The following is a 22,575-nucleotide window of genomic DNA, read 5'->3' as shown; positions in this document are numbered from 1 at the left end:
TTATGGATAATTAGTCATCACTCCCAATCCCCTTGGAATGATGAATATACCAAATATTACTGTGTTAAGAAACCAAAGAAAGGGTTCAAAAAAATCAGCTTAGCATAAAGGTACAACTGGAAACAACAGAAGAGAACAAAATTATAGTTGTGGAATGGTAGGGGTGGACAGTTTTTTTTTAACACTTTCCCATACTGTAGGGTATTAAAATAGTCTTCAAAAGGAATAGATTAATCTCAGCCACTCATACGCAATACAGATAGACCAGGACATTCATCAAAAGATGCACCAACAAAGGAATAATCTCCAATTCATATTGCCATATTTTGCAAGTATTTGAGATCCTCATTAATCCATGTATTTTCTAAGGTGCCTACAAATTTACTTCCACAGCGTAGCAAGGAAAAATGTATTTTCCTCCACCCGACAGGCTCTGAAGATTTTATTTCCTCTCTCCACACAACTAAACTGTTTCAGAGACCTCTCTTGCATGCCTGACTGCCTCAGTGTCATTGGCATCACTGCAGTGGGTTCGGGGCTTTGCTTAGCTCAGAAGTCTCAAAACTCAATAGACTTATTTCCTGGGCACACCTGACCCACAGGAAAGCTTTTAAACATGACTCAGCCCTCAATAACACAACTTAAAATTAGGGGTGTGCTGATAGAGATTTTTGCGGTCATTACCAATATCCGATTTTTAAGGGGGCATATAAGCAGATACCAATCCAATTTCCAATATAGCGTGGACAGCTGCCTCTAGCTAGTAAGTCCGTTGTGGTGGAAGGGGAGTGGGGGCAAATCCACCCCCACACCATGGTGAAGGAGGGGACAGGGGCAGGCTCTGCCCAGCTGCAATTCATTGTGGGGGGCCAGCTCATGCAACTTGGATCCTGGGAGGATGCCAGGGGACATGGGCCCCCCAGATCTGTATGGGGCAGGGCAAGCTGGAGCTGGGCTCTTCTTGCTGGGGGCTGGTTTCAGAGCAGGGGCTACAAAGGGGGCTACAGCTATCCCTAATTTCACTGAAGCTCCCTCCCAGCCACCACTGCCATGCACCTGGTGCAGCCCTGGCTCAACCCCCACCTCCACCCATGCAGGGTGTGGGACAGAGGTGCAGCTTGTTAGTGCAGGGCGCAGCTCCCTCCCAGCGCTGTCACTGCTGTGCACTCGGCACAGCTCCGGCTCTTCCCACCATGTGGGAGGTGGGGGTTGAGCCAGGAAGAGCCAGGGCTGTGCCAGGCACATGGTGGCAGCAGCGCTGGGAGGGAGATGTGTCAAAATTTGAGGTGGCTGCAGCCCCCTCCGTAGCCCCTGCCCCAAACCCCGCCCCTGGTGAGAAGAGCCCGGCTCCAGCCCACAGCTGCAGCCCACCTGCTTGTCCCACGTAGATCTGGGGGGGCACACCCCCCCCTCCCTGCACCCTCCTGTGGTGCACACAGTGGCAGGAACAGCCCCCCCCCCGATGAGCCATGAGTCCATCCTGTGCCATACCCTGGCAGGGCAGCACCTGCCCCCTCCTTCCCTTACTGGGGGGGGGGTGGTGATATGCCCACTCCACACCCCTACCCTCCTTCCTCCCCTTCCACCACAATGGATTTACCAGCTGGAGGCAGCTCTTCAAGCTGCTGGGCTCTGCTCCTCGCTGCCTAAGTGCTGTGCTGCAGCTGCACACATGCACTGGCATTTATCAGCAAAATTACTGGCCCTATTGGGCCAATTGCCAATACAGCCAATTTTCATTATATCAGTACCAATCTGATATCGGACCAATGTACTGGTGCACTTCTACTTAAAGTAGCCTACACAAGGCACACATGTGGTCTTGAGCCTTCTCCAGCTTCTGAGAAGGTGCCTCCATCTCCCTGCTTGCAGTTTTCCCTCTCAGGTTGTCTTTAACTCAGTGCTGGTGTGGTGCTGCTGCTTCCACTCTTACAGCCCTCAGGTCTTCTCCCAGACCCTGTGTCGCTCACTGATTCCTTCCCGGTCTCTCTTTGGTTCTCTCTCCTTGGAGGTCTCTTAGCTTCATGTGGCCAGCCAATTATCTGGATTAGCTGGGCCAATTCTACCCAGCCTGTAATCATTTCTAACTGTCTGCAGCTGGGCTGTAGCCCATGTAGCCTGGGGCAAGCCTCAGGAAAGCCTCTGCCAACAACTCTGCTACAATCACCCTCTCTGAACAAGTGATTTCTACAAAGCCTAATCTACCTGTCCTGCTTCCACACCTTGCTTCCTTCTACTACTACAAAATTCACATTACACACTTCAAACTTCACAAAACACTTTACACTGTAATCTCAGCAGCAGTTTGCGACCTCCCTCACATTGCACCCCAACTTTTATTCTCCTTCACATTAGGACATAATGCTTAGTTATGCTTAAGTGACCTGGTCCCACCAACATGCCTTCATCCCCTTTCTGAAATAGTCTCCCTTTCACAACTGGATAGCAGTTATAAACCTACAGATCAGCAGGACAACTCTCCAGAACCCATACCACCACTTTCTGATTAACCTGTTTCCTTACATCATTGTCATCAGCAATCCCTTGCAGATGAGGATGATCAAAAAACCTGAAAGCAGCAATATTGATGTCACTTGAGAACACTTGCAGTATAACAACAGCTGTTTTACATTCAGGTCTGTCACTGTTTGAGTTGTCTAGTAGGGTTTATACATCCCAGGATGTAAAGGACATTTTTGTCTTTCAACTGCAATTTGAGTGATCTTCCTGGAAGCAGCTATCCAGTCAGGCAAGATAAAGTGGGACAGCTTGTTTTTGGGGCACCTTTTCTATACCCCTCCCCATGCTGGATGAGCAGAAGAGAACCCAAAAAGGACTGGTTAGTCTCGACCTCCTGGTCCTTACCAAGAATGAAGCGACCAAGTGACCGCTGCCTGTATCCAAGTATGTCAGGGGGAGCATCAAGTCACCTCTCACCCTTCTTTTACTTGGACTGAACAGGCTCCAGTTCCTGGAGTCTCTCCTCATAGGGCCTATCCTCCATGCCACTAATCATACAGGTAGCTCTTCTTAGTACCCTATGATTATGATGCCCTATAATTATGTTGATGCATCCTACGCAGCAGGGAGTACAAAAGACAGTAAGAAAAGGTATATACCACAGTAGAAACAAACCTACTACTATTGCGCAGTAACTGGAATACTACACAAGGCTGTTTCATTATAGATTTTGTTACAGAACTAAATAATTCTCACTCAAGGAAAACACAAGAAAGAATTAGTTCAGGACATTTTTTATACTGCAGACTGGCAAACTCACTCAAAAATGTTGGTGGACCGGCTATAGAAACAATGTAATTTACATGTTTAAATTTAATTAACATATATCTATATATTTTTTTTTAACTTGGGGAAGCGGGGTTGTGAGAATCGGATTGGGTTGGGGCACCGCAGCTGCAGGTACCAAGGGACCCTGCAGAGAGGGGGCTATACAGGTAGTGGCTCAGGGGGACCCAGCTGGAACTGTCTGGGAAGAAGGGGCTCTGCTGCCTTCCCTAGGAACAAACAGTGGAGCTGTCTCCCTGCTCTCTGCCACAGGTATTTCCCCAGTTGCATGCCCCCACTCCCAGACATGTGTGGGGCTGGGAAGTCCTGCCTGGCCCAGTGCAGGGCCTGGTACCTGCTGCACAGGCAGTGCCTCACCAGGTGCAGCCATGGCAGCAGGAGCGGGCCAGGGCCCACAGAGCTGGCTGCCTCCCTCCTGGGGCTGCCCCACTGCAACCCAGCACGGCCAGGTGCCACAACCAAGCAGCCAATCCTTCGCAGCCCGGTACTGGGCCATGGCCTAGTGTTTGGGAACCTCTGAACTAGTTCAACTATATACCTGGCTTCATTTCTTCAATACGTATTAGATACAGTTCTTGGATTCTTATCAAGTTATCAAAGTAGTAGCATCATCAGATGTAGGGACCCTTATACTGAAGCAAGGATAAGCCCTTCAGAAGGCATACCTGAAAACAAATTCATAATTATACTGGACACTAAACATCACTGACTAAATTCAAAAGCCATTTCATGACTCATCATAGTTTAATGTCCGTTCTAATCTCTCTATACTCCTCAGGTATTGAAGACCCCTTTTCTCTTCTGAACAGTCTTATTCTTTTATATAACTAAATTATCAAATTATTATTAAAATGATTCAACTGAGGATAGGAACACTAGTTACATTTCTAGTGGGAGAAAATCCAATACTCTGCTAGAAACTGGAAGGATACAGAGCTTAGTGCAGGTGCTCTTATACTGAACATGCAGACTCCAGGAATATCTTTCTCCTTTCAACCAGGAAAATCTCTCCAATGGGAGACTTTCTTGTGCAGCAACAAATACCTGTGCATTTCCCTTGCTCAACTCCTCCTAGGGACCAGTAGGAGTCCAGCACAGGAAATACTCCCTGTATCTTCCATAGACCACAGTCACCCCAGTCTGGGAAGACATGGGAAACTGGACCCTGCCTTGTCACAAGGGGGAGGACAGCAACAGAATAAAACAGCTCCCTGTGCCTTTCCCAGGGGGGTCAACGCAACCTAGGGAAGATATGGACCGTAAGGAATGGAGATGTAGGGAAAACTTCCCTGAGTGTTCCCCAAATTAGGCTGTAACAGGAGGTGCCGGTGGGGGGAAATGCTCCCTGCACCCTTCCCAGATCAGGGTGACCCCAGTCTGGGGAAACTGTGGAGAACAGAGGCTGCTCCCTGACCTTTACCAGCATGGGACAACCCTGGTTTGGAAATGGAAAAGGGGGGAACTGCAGGCTGGAATGAGAGTATGCTCCTCCTCTTGCTAAGACATTTATTGCTGCAAACTGCCCAGAAATTTGCAGTGATAGAACTGAATGCCTGTCCATGACCTGAATGCTCCTTGTTTACGGCTGTCCTCCATTTTTAAGTGCCCGTTTTTTCCTGAAGCCTCTAGCAGATCAGGGCAGTGCAAGGAATGAAACAACATGGGTCTCCAAGTTCAATGCCCTCCCTATGTAGTCCTTCACTTGTATGAACACTTTCCTTGATGCTCATGTGACTTTTCCGCAGTCACAAAATAAATCACACACACACACACAGAGAGAATATGCAATTATAAGTCCATGGGACTCCTGATGTATAAGTTATGAGTCCTATAACTTATATGGGACTCATACATAGGACTCCTTTTTCAAACTGCACCAGACCTTCAGGGCTAGGGATAGGCATTACACATAAACTGGTTTAAGTGATCAGAAACTGATTTAAACCTGTAACAGAACACATGATCAGTGCACATAAACCAGTTTGAAAATGTCTGAAACTGGTTTGAGATAAACCTAGTTGAATATAGTATCAGGCTTAACTGATTTGGCTCAAACTGGTTTATGCAATGTCTGTCCCAGACCCCTTCCTGGTTTAAGTTAAACCAGACACCCCCGACATCCCAGCATGCTCTCTGGGCTGGGCTGGGCAGGGCTCTCTGCTCCACCGGAGGGCTGGCCCCTACCCTCTGCTCCCTGGCTGCAGCTCCAGCAGGAACTGCACATTGCTCACCTCCCTTCCCCTCACCACTCCCTGCTAATCAGGAATTCTCCCCTCCTCTCTGCCTTGTGAAGAAGTGTCTGTGTATTAGCTAGCAGACCAAGGTCTGGGTTGATTCAGCTGGCTACAGTACCTGCTGAATCAACAAGTAGCAGATAATGCCCCTCTCTCTTGTTTTCTTAACAGGGTGATAAACACTGTTATCAATTCTCTGCTGGGCAAATCAGAATGTCCTGGCATCCCCCACCCCCAGCTCAGTAGAGTGCAAGTGCCTCTGGGCTTCTAGCCTGAGCCACTGCGGGCATGTGCCTGCATTTCTGGGATGTCTGTTTGGTTACAAACCGGTTTTAGCCTAGCCAGATTAAACTAACCTGGAAAGACTGAATCAATTCAGGCTCAGGCTTTTTGAATGTCTCTCCCTAGCCCAGCTGTTAAGTTTAGTCAGTTTTATAAAGAGTTAAAAAGCTGTTTCCAGTATTATACCTACCCAAGTACCTCTGGCAATTCAAGGTTTTAGGATCCCACTTTTCTTTTCCCAAATGCCATACTTCTTGCCTTCCACATCATAGTGTGAGTCTTCCACATTATCTTGCAATACAAGAAGCAATTCATGTTGCATTTGAAAACACTAACTATATTGCTTTGTTGTTCACTACCTTGGATGCTAACAAATGGATATAAAAAGGTACGCAGAAAACTGTTCTAGGTAGACTATATTTATTTAGCTTTGCAAATTTATTTCATCACTATACAGAACTGAACCATTAGGTAAGATAACAGTGTCTGTTAGTGCATTATTCACATCAGCATTAAGAGGTAAAGAAACATTTACAACAAAATGAATCTTTTCTCTTGAAGCATTTTACAAACTCAGAAAAATCTCAGTACTGTCATAAGGGAAGTGATATAAGTGCAATGATAACAGAATTCACATGCAGCACACAGATGTTCATCAATCTCCCCACTCTAGCCATGTGAAAAACTCTACTGCTTGCTTTTGGGACCAGGGTTTTAAAAGCCTAAAGCAGTGATTCTCAACCAGTGTGCCACAGCATCCTAGATGCCAGGAGATTCTCTTAAGAATGATGTACAATCTAAGAAGCATCAGGTGTACAACCCAGCGTGCAAACCTGTAAGCACCATTAATACACCAAGTCTGCTTGGCAAAAAATGTGGGAGGTCATTTTCAGCAACTGCTCCTCCGCTTTGGGACTCCCTTCATCTGGAACCCCAAGTCTACCCATTAGGGGTATGCAAAATGGGCTGTATTCAATTTGGATTTGGCAAAAGTGATTTGATTTGTTGATTCAGATCACCGTCTCAAATTTGATTCGGCCAAATCTGAATCTGAAGATTTGACACTGATTCAGCTTTAAATTTTTTTTCTACATACTTCAAGGTACCTGGCATGGCTCATGAATGCTGCAATGCTGGTGCAGCTGGAACGTCCCACAAGAGTGTGGGCCCCTCCCCCCCCCACACTTGGCGGCAGACCCGGAAGTGGACTGAAAGTACTTTTAGTCCACTTCTGCCACCGAGCACATGAGGGGCCCCCCGCAACCCCAGCTCAGTGATCAGCCACAGTGGGATCCCAGGAGCACTCCCAGGAGTCACCAGTCACTGAGCTGGAGAAGCACAGTAAGGCTTACTGAGCACACTGGGGAGCCCCACGTGCTTCTGTGGGATGCTCCATCCGACCCAGCATTGCAGTATTCACGAACTGCCTGGTACCCTGAGGTATGTAGAAAAAACATTTAAAGCTGTGTCTGTATTCGAATGGTCAAATCTTTCCAAATCGATTCAGAGGGTCTCCCGATTCAATTTGGATTCAGAGATTCAGTCACCAACTTTGGCTGAAGCTTCACTGAATCAAAACAGGGACTGAAGCTTTGCACAGCCCTACTACGCATCTTTCGGAAGCGCTGTAAGACCCTACTATTTAGGCAGGCATTCAGCAAACAAAGCTAGACTGAGATACTATTTTGGGGGTCTCTATTTTAAGCTGTTTTGTTCTCTTGTTGCTCTCCTACTTTATAAATTAGACTGTTCTCTTATTGTAAGCCACCCTGAACCTTTGTTGGGAAGGTCAACTTACAGATGTAATGAATAGACAAACACACACCAATGCATGATTTACAAGATACAGCTGAAGATTTAAAATAAAAATCCATAGGATCAGAAACTTGTGGTAGTCTTTCCAAGTTCTCTGCAACAGAAGAATTACTGTATTATTTTTCTGTAGTCAAAAAACACTCTGTAATAAAGAAGTTTTTTGAAATGGGGTGCCACTAAAAATCAGAAAATTTAGAGGACTGTCTTGAGTCTAAAAAGGTTGAGAACCACCGACCTAAAGGAATAAATGTTGAACTTCAAGTTGATGACACTAGGCCACACAGATCTGGATTTTTATTTCTGTAGGCAAAAAAAAGTTTTGGGAGGAGAAAAGGAAAAACATCAATAGTGAGAGAAGGGAAAAAGGATCCCCTTGCAATGGGAGAGAAAGAAGGCAAGCAAGGCTGATACAAAGATTTTTCAAGCAAGAATCTTTGCCAAAGGCAAAAATGTTAAAAATGTGAAGAGGTAGTTAAATAAATAGAGGGGTCATATAGTTATATAAATACGCTTTTCACACAGGTGAAATAAGTGTAATTTGCGTCAGCCAACATAATGTGCAGAAGTGTTTAGGTGGAAGAATTCCTTGCTCCTGTCCCAGCCCCTGATACTGTTCATTATATTCATAAATAGTAAAAATAAATCCATAGCACATGGTAGCAAAGCTTCAGAGCACCTCTATTAAATGTAGCTTATTATTCCACAACATGCTCCTTTCTCAAGCAACAATATCACAGAAAATGGGAGTTTTACCCAAATCATATATAGAACTGAACCCAGACTGAATTAACTGTAATTACAATTATTGTTTCAAAACAAGTAAGTCTTTCAAATATTCCAACTTACGAGAAGAACATACTGTATTCTTAGTACTGCAGGTGCTCAACTGGATCATCCGATCCATCCCTACACTACTTTCAGGACAACAGTCATACCCACAAAAACCAAAATACACCCCACATTATTTTAAATTTGATATTTTATGTAGATAAAGCAGAAGATAAACTTCAAAACTAAGACCTTTGTTACAGCTTTTGATTTTTTTCATTAAAACCATGTGTTAAACAGTTTCGATGCTTTACACCTGTATCCTCATGGAAAACGAGTTTTCCTCCGATCTACCACGAAGATACTTGTATAATCACCAGGGATCCAGGTTTTCCATTTCCCACAGAAAAAAGGGAGAAAACCGTGGATTTTACTTTTTACTAGAGGCAAACACAGATTTCTCATTTTACAGGAGAAACCTACAGATTTGCTGTTTTGCAAAGAGCTCCCTGCAGGCTGGCAGAGTTCCAGCCTGCAAGGGGCTGAGGAGAGTGGGCGGAGAGTGGCCAGGCAGGGTAGCCATGTGTATACATATGCATATGGCCATGAGGCAGCCTGGAGAACAGCTCCCATAGGTAAGTCGGGAGGAAGAGGGGTTGAGGCCCCCATAACGAAAAAAGAATGCGAGTTAGGCAGGGTAGGGGCTGCTGCCCAGCTAGGCAGCACCTGGGGCTTGGGGCCTGAGGTTGTAATGCACAGCCACAGGGCCCTGACAGGGAGCAGAACGAGGCCGTGAGCAGCTCACCCAGGGGGCAGCTTCCTGCTGCTGTATGCACTCCGGGGGGTAGGGGGGACCTGTGGCCTGCAGATCTGTCCGGGGGGGGAGAGGGGGGTCCCTGCTCCTCACTGCAGTGTGCCATCCTGGAGAGCAGGAGGGACCTGTGCTCCCTAGATCTATGTGGAGGGTGGGGGGCTGCACGCTGCCTGCTACGGGCTCCCGCGCCAGTGACCTCTCCTGGGGCTTCTGCAACCTGGTGCTACAAAGAACAGGAAAGTTGCTTGTTGTTGAGAGCTCTGCACTGTCCTGGCAACGCGGTCCCCTGCACACATGGATGCAGTGGGGGCAGCGGCATGGGGTTGCACACAGAGGATGCATTGCCACGGCAGTATGGCACTTGCAGCGGCAAGCAGCTTTCCTGAGTGGCCTTGCCGTTCTTTGCAGTGCCAGGTCGCATGTGCCAGGCTGCAGAGGCCCCAGGAGAGGGGACCAGGATGGGTGCCTGCAGCATACAGCCCTGGCCCCATGCACAAATCTGGGGGACATGGGTCCCTCCTGCCTCTCCAGAGTGCACACTGTGGCAGGGATCTGCCCCCACCCCGCACAAGTCTGCAGCAAGCAGGCAGCAGGTGGGCACCAGGCTCCACTCCACTGCAACAACCACTCCCTGCTTCAAGGGGCACAGGGCTGTGGACCCGAGTTCCTGGCTTCATAGCTCTGGGAGCTGGGGGTCTCCTCCAGCAGGGCTGGGGGAGCAGGAACTATGGGTGGGGGGCACCAGCAGGGCCAGGGGGAAAGGGGACAGGCTTTCATTTTAATGATGGATTTGGGGGGGTTTATTGGAGAATTTATTATTTTTTTGTCAGGGAAAACCAGGATCCCTGATTATCACAAAGGACTTCCAATGAGAGACATTAAGTGTTGTTAAGACACAATTATTATTATTTTACGTAAAAGTAGGACAATCTGTGCCAGGGCTGTCCAACTTCTAGGTCTCTGGGGGACCAGACCAGGTATGTTATGCAGAAGCTCCTGCCCCCTTCAACTACTAGGCCACATGGGTACGACCTGCTTCCCACCTCAACATGCATATCCCCTCCTCTCACTCCTGCACCACTCAAGTGCAATCCCCAACTCCACCCTCCCACCCCTGAACCCTGGCTGACCCTCAGCTCCCCCTCACTGCCATACCCCTAGGATGAACTCAGGAAGCAGCAGGCAGAAGAGGGAGGAACACAGGGAAGAGCCAGAGAAATGTGGGGAACAGGCAGCCCAACGGTGGGAGCCTGAGGACTACATATCAACTCTTCAGAGGCTGCATGTCACCCTTGGGCTGTCATACAAGCAGACTGGCAATTCAGTTAACAGTTTATTGTAGCTTAGGATTTTTATAAGTGCTGGTACCAGGTTGAATTTGCTTATATCAGTCCTAATTTATCATAAGCAGATTCAACCTGGTACAAGCACTTATCAGAAAAATATCTGTAAAAATGCTTTCAAGCAGCACTATATCTTCTCAAATAATGTGCAGCACACAAAGATGTTACAGAAGCCAGAAACTATAACCCATCACACCCCAGCTCTTACAAAATCTGCCTGTTCAGCAAAAAAAATTATACATGATTTTCTTAAGCGCTACCCCACCAGCATAAGATTTTCTCCAAACCACACAAGTTGGTTAAGCTACTCAAAACCTGCAGCGAGTCTGAGATAGTGAGCAGCAACCAGGTATTTCACTTCACTCTTACTTGGTTGTTTGTCACCCCCCCTTAAAAACCACCTGCTTCATCTCGTCAAAACAACTTTAGTTAGGAGAACAAGACAGTTTCAGACAGGATCTAGTTATGTCACTTATTGTTGCACAAGCTTCAGTGTAAAGTGAGACTGGCTCAGTGAGGAAACTGTAAGGTTTACCAGACGAAAACACAGACTGCGAGGGAGGCCTCCGGTTCGCACAAAGCCCTCGTGACACACATACACAAAAAACCAAATGAAGGAAGTCATGAGGTTTCCCCAGGTTAAAGACAGAGCAAGAACAAGAGCTACAAAGTTACTTTCTGCCCCCAGGGGAACTCCAGGGCGGAGAGACGAGCGGCGCGCGGGGCCAGAGAGGGGCGAGTGCCCGGGCTCGGCGGGCTCCATTCGGCTCCGCTCCGCGGACAGCCCCGCGCTCGCAGCACAACTGCCGCGGTTGCGCGCCCCCACCCCAGCCGGCCCTTAGCCCCCGCCACAGCTCCTGCCTGACCCCCCGCCCCGACCGCCCCGGCCCCCGGGCCGATCCCGCACAGAGGCGCCGGCGCTGCGGCTGCAGGCACTAGCGGAGCTCCGCCGGCCCCGCCCCTGCAGGACCCGCCCCCCAGCCCGGCCCGGCCAACAATGGGACGAGGCCGCGGGCTCTGGCCAGCGCAGACCTCCCCCGCGGCCAGCGCCCGGCCCGGCCCCCGCGCCATGTTGGTGAAAGGACCCGCCGGACCCGCGGCGCCGCCCCCCCCTCCAGCCCCAGCCCCGGCCCCGGCCCCAGCACTCACCCGCCGCCCCCGGGAGCAGCAGTAGCGCGGCCGCCGCTGCCGCTAGCCACAGCCGGGCCCGGGGCCACCCGGGAGCCGCCCGCGCCATCGCTCCGCAACGGCCCGGCCGGGCCCCGCCCCGTGCGACCTGCCGCTGCCGCTGCCGCCGCCGCCTGGAGGCCCCCGCGCGCCCGCCCGACTGAGACACCCAGCCTAGCGCCGCCGGGCCTGGCCCCCCCCGGGCAACTGACGCGGAGGTCGCTCCTGATTGGCGGCCGCCGGCCCCGGCCCCGCCCCTGCCGGCAGCTGCAGACATTCCGAGCAACAACAAGGGGCGCGAGCCTACAACCGGCCCGGCGCGCGGCCAGCGGGGCGGGGCCCGGCCCTGAGTGGCAGGCAAGGCCCCGCCCACGGGAGGCCGGCGGGGCCCGGCGGGGGGGCGGGGCTCCAGCCTGTCCGGGGGCGCCCCGCGGGGAGAGCGCGGGAGCAGTGCCTGCGGCCGTCTCTACCACGTCCCGGGAGCGGGGTCCCCGGGCGGAGGCTCCCCGGGCAGTGATTGAGCCGGGCGGCTGCGGTTCAGCAGAGCAACCTGGGACTGGGGCTGGGGACCCCCGCTGTGGAGAGCTGCCGGGGTTGGCGGCGGCCGCAGGGCTGCTCTGCTGTCAGTGCCGGCGGGACCGCTAGGAGCCGGCCTTTGCTGAGGGGGTGAGGGCCACTGCGCTGAGCTGGTTGCCCGGGAGAGTTGCGGGCTGGAGACCCTGCCTTCAAGCCGGGGCTTCCTTTCCTTGCTTGTTCCTCCCAGTCCAAAAGCCACTGGCCCACATCGACCATTTGCTCTTCAGGTGGCTGAACTGGGGCAAAACCCACGACCACTCCAGCGGGCTAACTTTGCCCAAGCACTTCTAGATCTCCGATTCCTTCCACCATTCAGCCGGCATATGGTGTCCCCAGAAAAAACGTGGCATAGCAGGAAGCCTGGCAGCACAGTGCCAGCCAGTCTTGGGCAGAGCAGCAATACTCCTACTTCACCACATGTCCCTCTGTCTGGGGTGAGCTAGGCGTCTCCCTGAAAACAAGTTGTACATACACTACAAAAGTTATTTCTCAGTTCTGCGTATGTGTGCAGTCATTTTTATAAGAAACCCTGCCTTTCAGACAAACGCCTTGCAAAAGGTTATGAATAATGAAGGCTTCTAAACAGTTCACGAGCATGCAAAATTAATATTTACTCCTTCCTTCTCCTTCCTGTTCTCTCCTAGCAACTGTCACCGCACTACAGAAACACACCCAAGTTGCATTTTTCCTTGCTGAGCAAAATAATGCTGTAATCTTAGCATTATAAAAACAAGGCTATGTATCTTTGTGATCTGACACAAACTGTAGCTCTGTTACATACACACAGGAACTGCTCCTGTCATGACAAACTAGCAGATTCAACATTACTAGGCAAATATATGTTTAGTTACTCAAACTAATGAGAAAGATTAACAAGGAGGGAAACTAATGAAAAGCAAACATTACTAACAAATGCTGGGGCATAGTTAAGGTTGTTCAAATCTTGTGTTTTTGCTAGGGCTGTCCCTGGAGGGGGCAGGGGGGCACGAATCAGGGTGACTGCCCTGGGCGCTGTGCTTTGGAGGGCCCCGCAGAGCAGTGACTCCACGCTGCCACTGTCCCCCCACACACCCCCTGCTGCCACCAGATCCGCTGCCGAATCTGACCTAGTAGCACCCTCCCTCTTCCACCCCCGCCCCCCCCCACAGAATCTGCCACCAGCTTCCTTGCATCTGGGGGGAGGGCTCCACACCCTGCTCTGGTCATCTCTGCTTTTCGCTTTAATTACAGTTAGAATTTAATCAGGAGTTTAGTTTGTTATGAAGCTTAGGCTCAAAAGCCATTATTCTTCATATTTCAACATTCATCTCCTCTTCATGGGTCTTCTGGAGGTATGTCAAGCCCAAAATAAGACAAGGCAAATAAGTGTTGAAATTAGCAGAAAGGAGAGAATAGAAAATGGGCTTCCATGACATCCCCCATGTCCCCTGCAGATGGCTCCTAACCCACTTCCCAGACTGCAGAAGTCTTTGACACTGCTTTTTGGCTGGCAGCCAACAATAAAATTAAACCATAAATTAGCAGAAAATATGATGAGCTTCCACATGGCAACATAGGAGTAAATGTTACCTGTGAATGAACTGATAGGTTCAACCAATCATCCCTCCCTGAAACATGGACCAAGGAAAGACTGCTAGGGGGAAAGTAGCTACAGCCACCATATCTACAGTCCTCACCCTTAGGTACCCAAGACCTCAAATGGGTTGCATTTGACCCCTGGGGTCAAAGCAAGCAGCAAGAGGCAGTGCAAAGTTGAAAGGGACAAAATGGGTAGGAGGAGTAACCAGAGGTACTATAACAGACTATTTAAGCTCTAAACTGCTTGTCCTGGTGCTACAATCTCAAGTCTGTTGTTTCAAACCTCTGAATTTTCAGCTGCTTTAAAAATCATTATCTGTTATTACTGAGGTTAGAGAAGGAACAGATTCTGACAGTGGAGATCTTGACCTTCAGTGAGTAGTAATGGATACCTCAACATTACAACTTGTTCTCACTGGAAGGATTTTAGGACCATTGCTATGCAATTCAGGTAGTTCATAGTCCATTACTGCAACACACAATAGCCTTATATATATGAATTCTCTTCTGTCTATCTTGATTCAGGACTAAAACATCTTACTTTCTTCCATATTTTTTATTACATCACATTTTCCAGTTATGCTTCTTTTATTCAACTTTCAGTGCTGAAATTCTAATATTATAAAAGCCTTAGCCTATCTGTCTGTCTGTCTGTCATGCTTTATTTGTATTTTGATCGGCTGTCTTGGGGGGAGGTGCTGCCCAGCCCTGAAACAGTGACAGGTAGGCGGGGGTGGAGGGGCTGGACGTAGGCCTCCGCTCCTGTCTACACCCCCTCCATACAAATAACAGCTTTCCCTGTGTGTATAGGGAACTATACCTTTAAAAGGTTTTTTCCCAAGAGCTATTTGAAACCATTTTTTTTGTTTTGTGTTGGCTCTGATCAGTGAGAACTAAGGCACACTTCTGTCAGGCTCTTGGCTCTGAGTGATTACAGAACTTCTTATGCTACCAGGACTAAAACAAGCTAAAAATACCGTGAATGATATATTGGAGCTAGAAGCTAGAGTAGAAGCTCTGAAAATAAATATGAGAGAAGGAAAAAGGAAAAAAGGTGAAAATATAGTTTGAATGATCTTGTACTGAAGAACTTTGCAAAAGATTACATGCCTGAGAAGACACTAGATTGTCTCAAATCTCAATGACAAAATACTATGAGTGGCTACTGGAAGACCCAGAATTAACAAATAGAATTTGCCAGTCAAAAGGAATTCATCCAGTTCATACTGAAACATAGGAAGGACGTACTCAGAGGCTAGGGGCAGAAAATACAAATAAACCAGTATAAGTGATCAGAAAAAGGATTAAATCTGTAACAATGGAAGTTCAGTATGCATTAACCACCTTCAAAATGGCTGAAACCAGTTTAAAATAAACCTGGATAGATGTAGTATGATTTACCTGAGTTAAATCATCAGTTTAGTATGACTTAACTGATTTAGAGTAAATTGGTTTATTGAACTTCTGTTCCAAATCCCCTTCAAATTCAAGTTAAATCAGAGTTTCCCAGCTCCCTGGGATGCTTTGCACCTCCCCTAGAATCCCCCCTCCCCTTGCAGGGAAGGCAAGCTAACCTTGGCCTAAGCTATCTGCTTCAGCAGAGCAGGGAGGCATGCTTTAGTGCCTTCTGGCTTCTGGCCTGGGCCACTGCAGGCATGTGGCTGCATTTCCAGAATCAAAAGTGAATGTCTGTTCACTTACTTATCAGTTCAATCTACACAGCTTAGACTAGCCTGTAAAGATTGAATCAATTCAGCCTCTGGCCTTTTGACTGTCTGTGATTAGCCAGAGACAACTAAAACAACTGAGGAAAGTTTGTGAGCATCTTCCAGAACATATGGAGGCTCCCAGCATGCAAAATAAAGCAGAACGTGCCCGCCCAACTTCACAGTTTACATCCTTAAGAATGATACCCTTTCTCTAAGGCTGAGACTAACAGGCCATCTCTATACCATCACAGTAGCATGTCCTGGCCAAGCCATTCCCAAGCATGCCCCCCCTGCCTACACTCACTGCCATGCCCCAAACCCAGAAGAACATGCTCGAGACACCACTCCAGTTCAACTCCAGTCACTGCTCTCAGACATACTGGAAATAGGTCTCAGAAGATCCCAGAACAACAGCACTGTCTCGTTTCTGGTTTTGGGCCATACTAGCAAGAGTGGTTTGGCTGGGTATGTTCAGCTGTACCCCAGCCAGTACATACTGCTGCCAGTGTAGGCATGCCTAGAGAGGAGTTGAATAGGCTCATTGCTATGGAAATCTTAGAACAAGGAAAATCACCATCACTGTTGGATGCACTTATCTGTGCAATGTAGCAAAACAAACCATGGCATTCTTTCCTTATGTATGCACCAAACAGAATTAGATATGTAAATAGAGAACATAATCCATTACCTGAAAAAAGTGAGACATTTGTGGCATGAAGGCTGGTGCCAAACATCTTTCATGATGGATAGAGCAACACGTGCCCTTAGGAAAGGCAGCCCACGCACTTCTGCACATTCAATGTGCCCTTTTGGAAAAAATAAATTTCCTCAGACTGCTGTCTGGATAGCATTTGGCACCTGAGGCATTTAACAGGAAAACAAATTTAATGGTATAGTGCACATAGAACTGTCTACAAACATTACATTTTGATTGGAGGAAAAAAAGGAAGATGGATAGAAGCTGCAAGCCAGAATATCTGTGCTCAAGCTACATAAACATTTACAATTTAGGTTATACAAGTCAGCATACCTCAGAGAAGAAATACCACAGCATACCAAGATGAATGGTTAGAACACAGTAAGGTTGAGGCCATTGCTAAAGTACCTATCCCAACCAACAAAACAAAAGTGCAAAGATTCCCCAGAATGGTGAACTGTTTATAAAAAGAAAAAGTGTACTAGATTGGCTTTTGTTTAAAGTCACCCATAATAACAATTCACAAGGCCTTACAGAAAAATGTTGAAAAAGGATACAAGTAAATCCTTTAGGAACTGCAATTTCTGAGAGAAAGGCCAGAGCTGTTTTATACTGACCATAAGGCTAATAGGGACAGAAGTTACACATACACTGGTTTAAGTAATCAGAAACTGGTTTAAACCTGTAACAAAACAGAAGTTCAGTGCATGTAAACCAGTTTCAAATGGCTGAAACTGGTTTAAGACAAACATGGTTGAATGTAGTGTCAGCCTTAACTGATTTGGGTCAAACTGGTTTATGAAACTTCTGTCCCAAACTCCTATGAACAGTGATATTGAAGAAGCATTAAGGCCTGTTGTATATACCAAAAATACAAAGATAGATGCCAAGTTAAGTGAAATAGCTCACCATAGTAGCATAGGAAAGCTGGTCCCTCAAGCAAAGCAGGCATAATGTGTTGACTGTGGGTGGAAAAGTAATCTATGTATTTGTCCTAGGTAATTATTTTCACTTCCTTTAGAAAGCCTCACTAGAAGTCACTACATCTAAATAGGTGATTGTGCATATCAAATCCAAGATATAACTAACATAGTAACGTCTAGCAGTGAGCCACAGTTGAGTGAGCATGAGTTAAAGCATTTGGAGTGAAGTCTGGATTTTGACATCTCTCTGCCAAGCTCTGCTATTCTCAGTAGAGCTGGTTGGTGGGAAACGATGTCAAAATAAAGCACTCACTTAAAAAAAGAAAGAAAGAAAGACTGTGGAGTCAGATTCTGAGCCTTATTTAGCACCACTAAATTACAGACTGACACCAGTGAGGCATGGTTTGTCACTTGATATTTTATTTAACAGAAAACTGAAAACAGGAGTTCTTGCATTGTCATAAACCCATGTCAGACTTATAGGGGACTTGCAGGCATAGAGACAGACAAGACAAAAATAAAAACCTCCATATGATTTGGGGTTCTAGGGGCTGTCATTCCTTCACAAAAACGGTGTGGTATATCAATACAATAAAAAACAGTGGTTACAAACAACATCATCATAAAGAGTATGTCTGTGGTTAGTATAAGGTTGTGACCCCAGACGGACAGATTATGCAAAGCAACTTCCTCATCAAAACCTAAAAGGAAAAGAGAAGGGACACTGAACAAATAGAAAGGTCTCAAACAGGCAATAAATCCCACAGGTTGAATCCTAGGACAGGACACAAACAGAATGAATAAACTCAATATCACTTGCAACAGGTGTCCCAGGGGAGACAGAGTGGACCAGAAGCACAGAGCATTTCAAAAGCTAATTGAACATTGTTACTAGGTGGCTTATGCACATCCAAAAATCCTTCTTATATTAATACTGTTATGTTTGGCTATGGAAGGAAGATGTAAGAAACAGTACCTTTAAGGAATTATCTCAAGAGCCATCTAGATCCAGTTGTTGCTATGCAGGAGCTCATGTTAAGAATCACCAACCAGTTAGAACTCAGACACAGAACAAAGCAGGCCTCTGTCAGACTCTTTGGGTCTGAATGATAGCTGGACAATATGGCCTATATTAAGGACAATGCAGGTACATCACTGACTGTCACTGGAGCAAACCCACATCAAGATGAGGTCTACAAATAGGATCATAGGAAAGTAGGGCTGGAAGAGGAGATCTCGCAAGGTCATCTTATCCAGCCCTCTGCTCAAGGCAGGGTTGTCCTTGATTAAACCAGCCCAGCCTAGTGTCTGTCCAACCTGCTCTTGAAAATTTCCAGAGAGATTCCACAACAGGTAGCCATTTTCCTATGCTCATAGTCAGAAAGTCTTCCTAATCTCCAATTTAAATTTCCTCTGCTGGAGCTTAAGGTCATTGCTCCTCATCCTGTCACCTAAGGCCACAGAGAAAAGCCCATCCTTTATAACTGCATATCAGCTATCTGAAGACTGTTATCAAATTCCTCCTACTCGGGCTTCTCTTAAATAAGATAATCTTTTTCAGAATTTCCTAATGCCTCCCAGACCCCTAATCATTTGAGTTGCTTTCTGCTGGATTATGTTTGATCTGTCCACATCCTTCTTGAAGTATGGGGCCCAAAACTGGGGTCTCACCAGTGCCAATTCCCCTGCTCTATTCACTTCCCTTGATTTGCAAGTGTCACTCCTCTTAATCAACTCCATTAAGCTGTTGGCTTTATTTGTTTATTTATTTTTGCAATAAGAGCACGTTGTTTACTCATATTCAGCTTTTGGTAACTCCCAGGTTCTTCTCTGCCATAGTACAGCCAAAATCAGTTTAGCTAGGCATGACTTGCTCTTAGTGAAGACATGCTACATGACTAATTTTGGGTACCAAAGACTAGTAAACAAAAAACAGCAATAAACAATATGCAGAATAATGCTTGGACACAGTTGTATTACATAAGAAAACTCATCAGCAATTTTTCCCCAATATATTGCCAAGGGTGCTTCAGGTGACTAAAAAGAAAACAAAATATTTTGGTCATATCACATAATCAGAGGCACCCACGCAATACTGTAATAAATTCTGCAAGATATTTGAAATGCAGTTAACAGGAAAGAGTCACGATAATGCTTTACCTAGACAACTTATTCTGAACCAGGATCCTGGGGCACCTAAATGTGTCTTAAGATTCTTTGAGTGGTGCTGTGAGGTATGAAGAAAAACCGATACAACCTACCTAGCTGTTCCCTCCAGTCTCACTGCCCAGTCCTTACGCAAGGAGGTAAGCACTATAATAAATGAATCAGTTTTTTAAATGAGCTGCCACTCAATTCACAAAAGTTATGGAGGGGTGCCTTGTCTAAAAGGTGTCTATAACAGATTGAGAACCACTGACCTAGATCCTGCACGCTAGAGATACTGCATTTACAGCATATAAAAAGTGGCGTTTCAAACACATAGTGAAACTGCTTTTGTTCTGTGTGAGCCATTTTCATTCAGGTAGTATTTGGTTTTGTGATTGGAGGCATACAATTCATTTGAAAAAGAATCAACTGCATTAAAAAAATCCCATTTTCTTGCTCTTAGTGTAGGCTTAGATGTGTATATAGGTTATCTGTTAAATACATATTTCTGAAGCATTTAGATACGTTTAACATTATACATAACATTATGTGGAAAGGATAAGAAATAGAATTTTACTTATGTATATTTTACTTTACTAATTTAGTTTCTTTTAGTCCCCCTGTATTTGACTATAATTATAGTAAAAAATATTTTACTATAATTTCCTACCAGAAGATGAAGTGGAAAACAAGTTGTGACTTCAGCTTCTCATAAAAACTTAAGTCAGAACTGGATGCAAGTTGGTTAAAGAAAACCACACAGTAAGGAGCTTAACAGAATTTACATTATGGTGGGAAGAGTTAAAATATAGAGGTAGGGCAAGAAATAGACAAGCACAAAGTCCACACTGACTAGTAGTGTTGGGTCAAGGACATAAATATCTTTTTTCTTAGTTACTTTTATATAAAAAATAGGTAGTACATGAAATCTCACTTTGCTTTAGGAATGTAGGATTATGGGAAAAAGCCTTAAGCAGCAAGAAATGTAATACTGAACACTCAAACCTTTAAAAACTGCTTCAGTATATAGGAAATGTATTGAGGCAAATACCAAGACAGGATTTTGAAGAATCAACCCAATCAAAAGATGCAGAACATACCTTCCAAAGAACTGAACATTTATTATGAGTTCAAGAGGAGAAAAAGGGCTTCTATATTTTTCATTACAAAGCCAAGCATTCTAATTTCAAGAAACCCCAGGTAGAATTTTCCTTGAATATTAATTAATTAATGTTAATTGACTATACTCTCCATCTTAGTTTAATAAGTAATCAAGGCATCATAATGCATGCAAACTATATTTAACCAGGAATCCAGAAAGAGAAAAGACAAAAGATGTATAAGAGTTGAAGAGAAGCAGTGTGGCTAAGTTAACAGGAGAAGTAAAGTTAAGAAGTATCTAGTGATGTTTTATTTTGCCACCTTATTTTTACATTGTCATTTTTGTATTAATTCCCTTGCTTTATGAAGAAAAAATTAAAATAATTTTGATTTACAAAGTTTATAAAAAGTGCCCAATTTATCTAATTAGTTCTCAAGATTCAATCAATAAAAACCTTAATTAATCAAATCTTGATTGGTCAGATCTCAGTTACCAAAGGGTCACATACTTTATAAAGTTTAACTGAAACTGTTTCTGAAGAAAACGGTCTGTGAAACAAATGTATTAGGTCTTTAGTTAAGAACTATAATTGGTCTTCTCAGATTGCAGAATAAACTGAGCAAAACTGCTAACAATACACCCTTTCATCTGGATTTGGCTTCCATGTATACCACCTCCTTAGGGTAGCTCTTTGGCCGGCCTCGCTAAAATACTTATTATTTCAAAGCAGATGGGCTTGTGGAACGATCGAAGTAGTTCAAGTTCCAGTCTACATCTAGGCAGTTTGTTACACCGAGTGCCTATGCTATCCTTTGCCCTGTAGCTACTAAGCCCATCAAGTTTACCATCTTCTATTTCAGCTTCTCAGTAGCAACAGAGACTGCTCCCTGCATGTATTGCACTCAAGTTCATTGTTTTATATTACGGCTGTGTGAAGCTTCAGTCCCTGATTCGATTCGGCAGAAATTCTGCCCAATTCGGTGGATGAATCTCTGAATCTGAATCAAATCAGGAGATCCTTTAATTTCTCTGAATCAAATCGGAACCCTCTGAATCGATTCAGAGAGATTCGGTGATTCGGACATAGACACAGCTTTAAATGTTTTTTCTACATGCCTCAAGGTGTCAGGCGGCTCATGAATGCTGCAATGCTGGGGTGCATGGAGTGTCCCACAAGAGCGCAGAAGGCTCCCCAGTGCGTTTGGCAGCAGACCTGGAAATGGACCAGAAGCATTTCTGGGTCTGCTGGGGAGCACATTGGGGGTTGCCCTGTGCTCCCCCGGCTTGGCGACTGGTGCCTCCTGGGACTGGGGAGGCATCTGGGTTCCCCACGTGAAAAGTCACCGAGCTGGGATGGTGTGAGGGGGGGAGGCCCGTGCATACTCCCCGGTGGACCTGGAATTTAACCGGAACTACTCCTGGCCCCTTCCGGGATCACTGCTGACCCCAGAAGTGGACCAGGACCCCCTGGGACCCATCTTGTGCTCCTGTGGGATGCTTCATTCGCCCTAGCATCACAACATTCATGAGCCATGCTGGTACCTCAAGGTATGTAGAAAAAACATTTAAAGCTGTGTCTATGGCCGAATTGCTGATTCTCTGATTAGCATCGACTCTACAGATCCAGATGAATTGAATCGGGGACAGTGATCCGAATCAACGAATTGAATCTCTGTCCCCAATTCAGGCCAAATCAAACCTGAATTGAATACAGCCTTTTTCATACACCTCTACTTTATATATAGCAAAAGCTTTGTTATCTGGCACCCATGGGAAATGGGGGGTGCCAGATAACAAAATATGTCAGTTAACTGAGAGGCCCAAAGAGGTGTTTTTGCCTGTTGGGGCCACCGCCCCTCCCGCCATATTGCCACCCCTCCTGTGGGCCCTGAGGGACAGGGAGGTGGGCCCTGCATAGGCTGCTATGCCCTGGGCCGTGGGGGCTCAGCAAAGCTGGAAGTGCCATGTTGGGCACTTCTGGTTTCGCTTTTACCTCACAAACCGGTATGCTGGTTAATATAGCATGCTGGCTTGTAAGCTGCCGGTTAACACAGCTTTTACTGTAGTAGGAAATTGAGTATTAAAATGCTTTATAAAATATAGCATTGGCTAT

General features: G+C 46.2%; 1 protein-coding gene across 1 annotated transcript in view; it reads right to left on the bottom strand.

The window, feature by feature from the left end:
* TGFBR1 (transforming growth factor beta receptor 1) overlaps window positions 1–12,043 on the bottom strand; it is a 77,571-nt gene extending 65,528 nt beyond the window's left edge. The window contains exon 1 of the mRNA XM_090049310.1: window positions 11,712–12,043. Coding sequence (XP_089905436.1) covers window positions 11,712–12,006 — 295 coding nt within the window. The 5' untranslated portion in view covers window positions 12,007–12,043. The remainder of the gene's footprint in view (window positions 1–11,711) is intronic.
* Window positions 12,044–22,575: the final 10,532 nt, after the last annotated feature.

The sequence above is a fragment of the Crocodylus siamensis genome, chromosome 5 (assembly GCF_052110815.1).
Source record: "Crocodylus siamensis isolate JL-2025a chromosome 5, ASM5211081v1, whole genome shotgun sequence".
In the NCBI taxonomy this organism is placed as follows: Eukaryota; Metazoa; Chordata; order Crocodylia; family Crocodylidae; genus Crocodylus; species Crocodylus siamensis.
The sequence above is the reverse complement of the archived record's forward strand: the minus strand, read 5'-3'. Positions and strand labels throughout refer to the sequence as shown.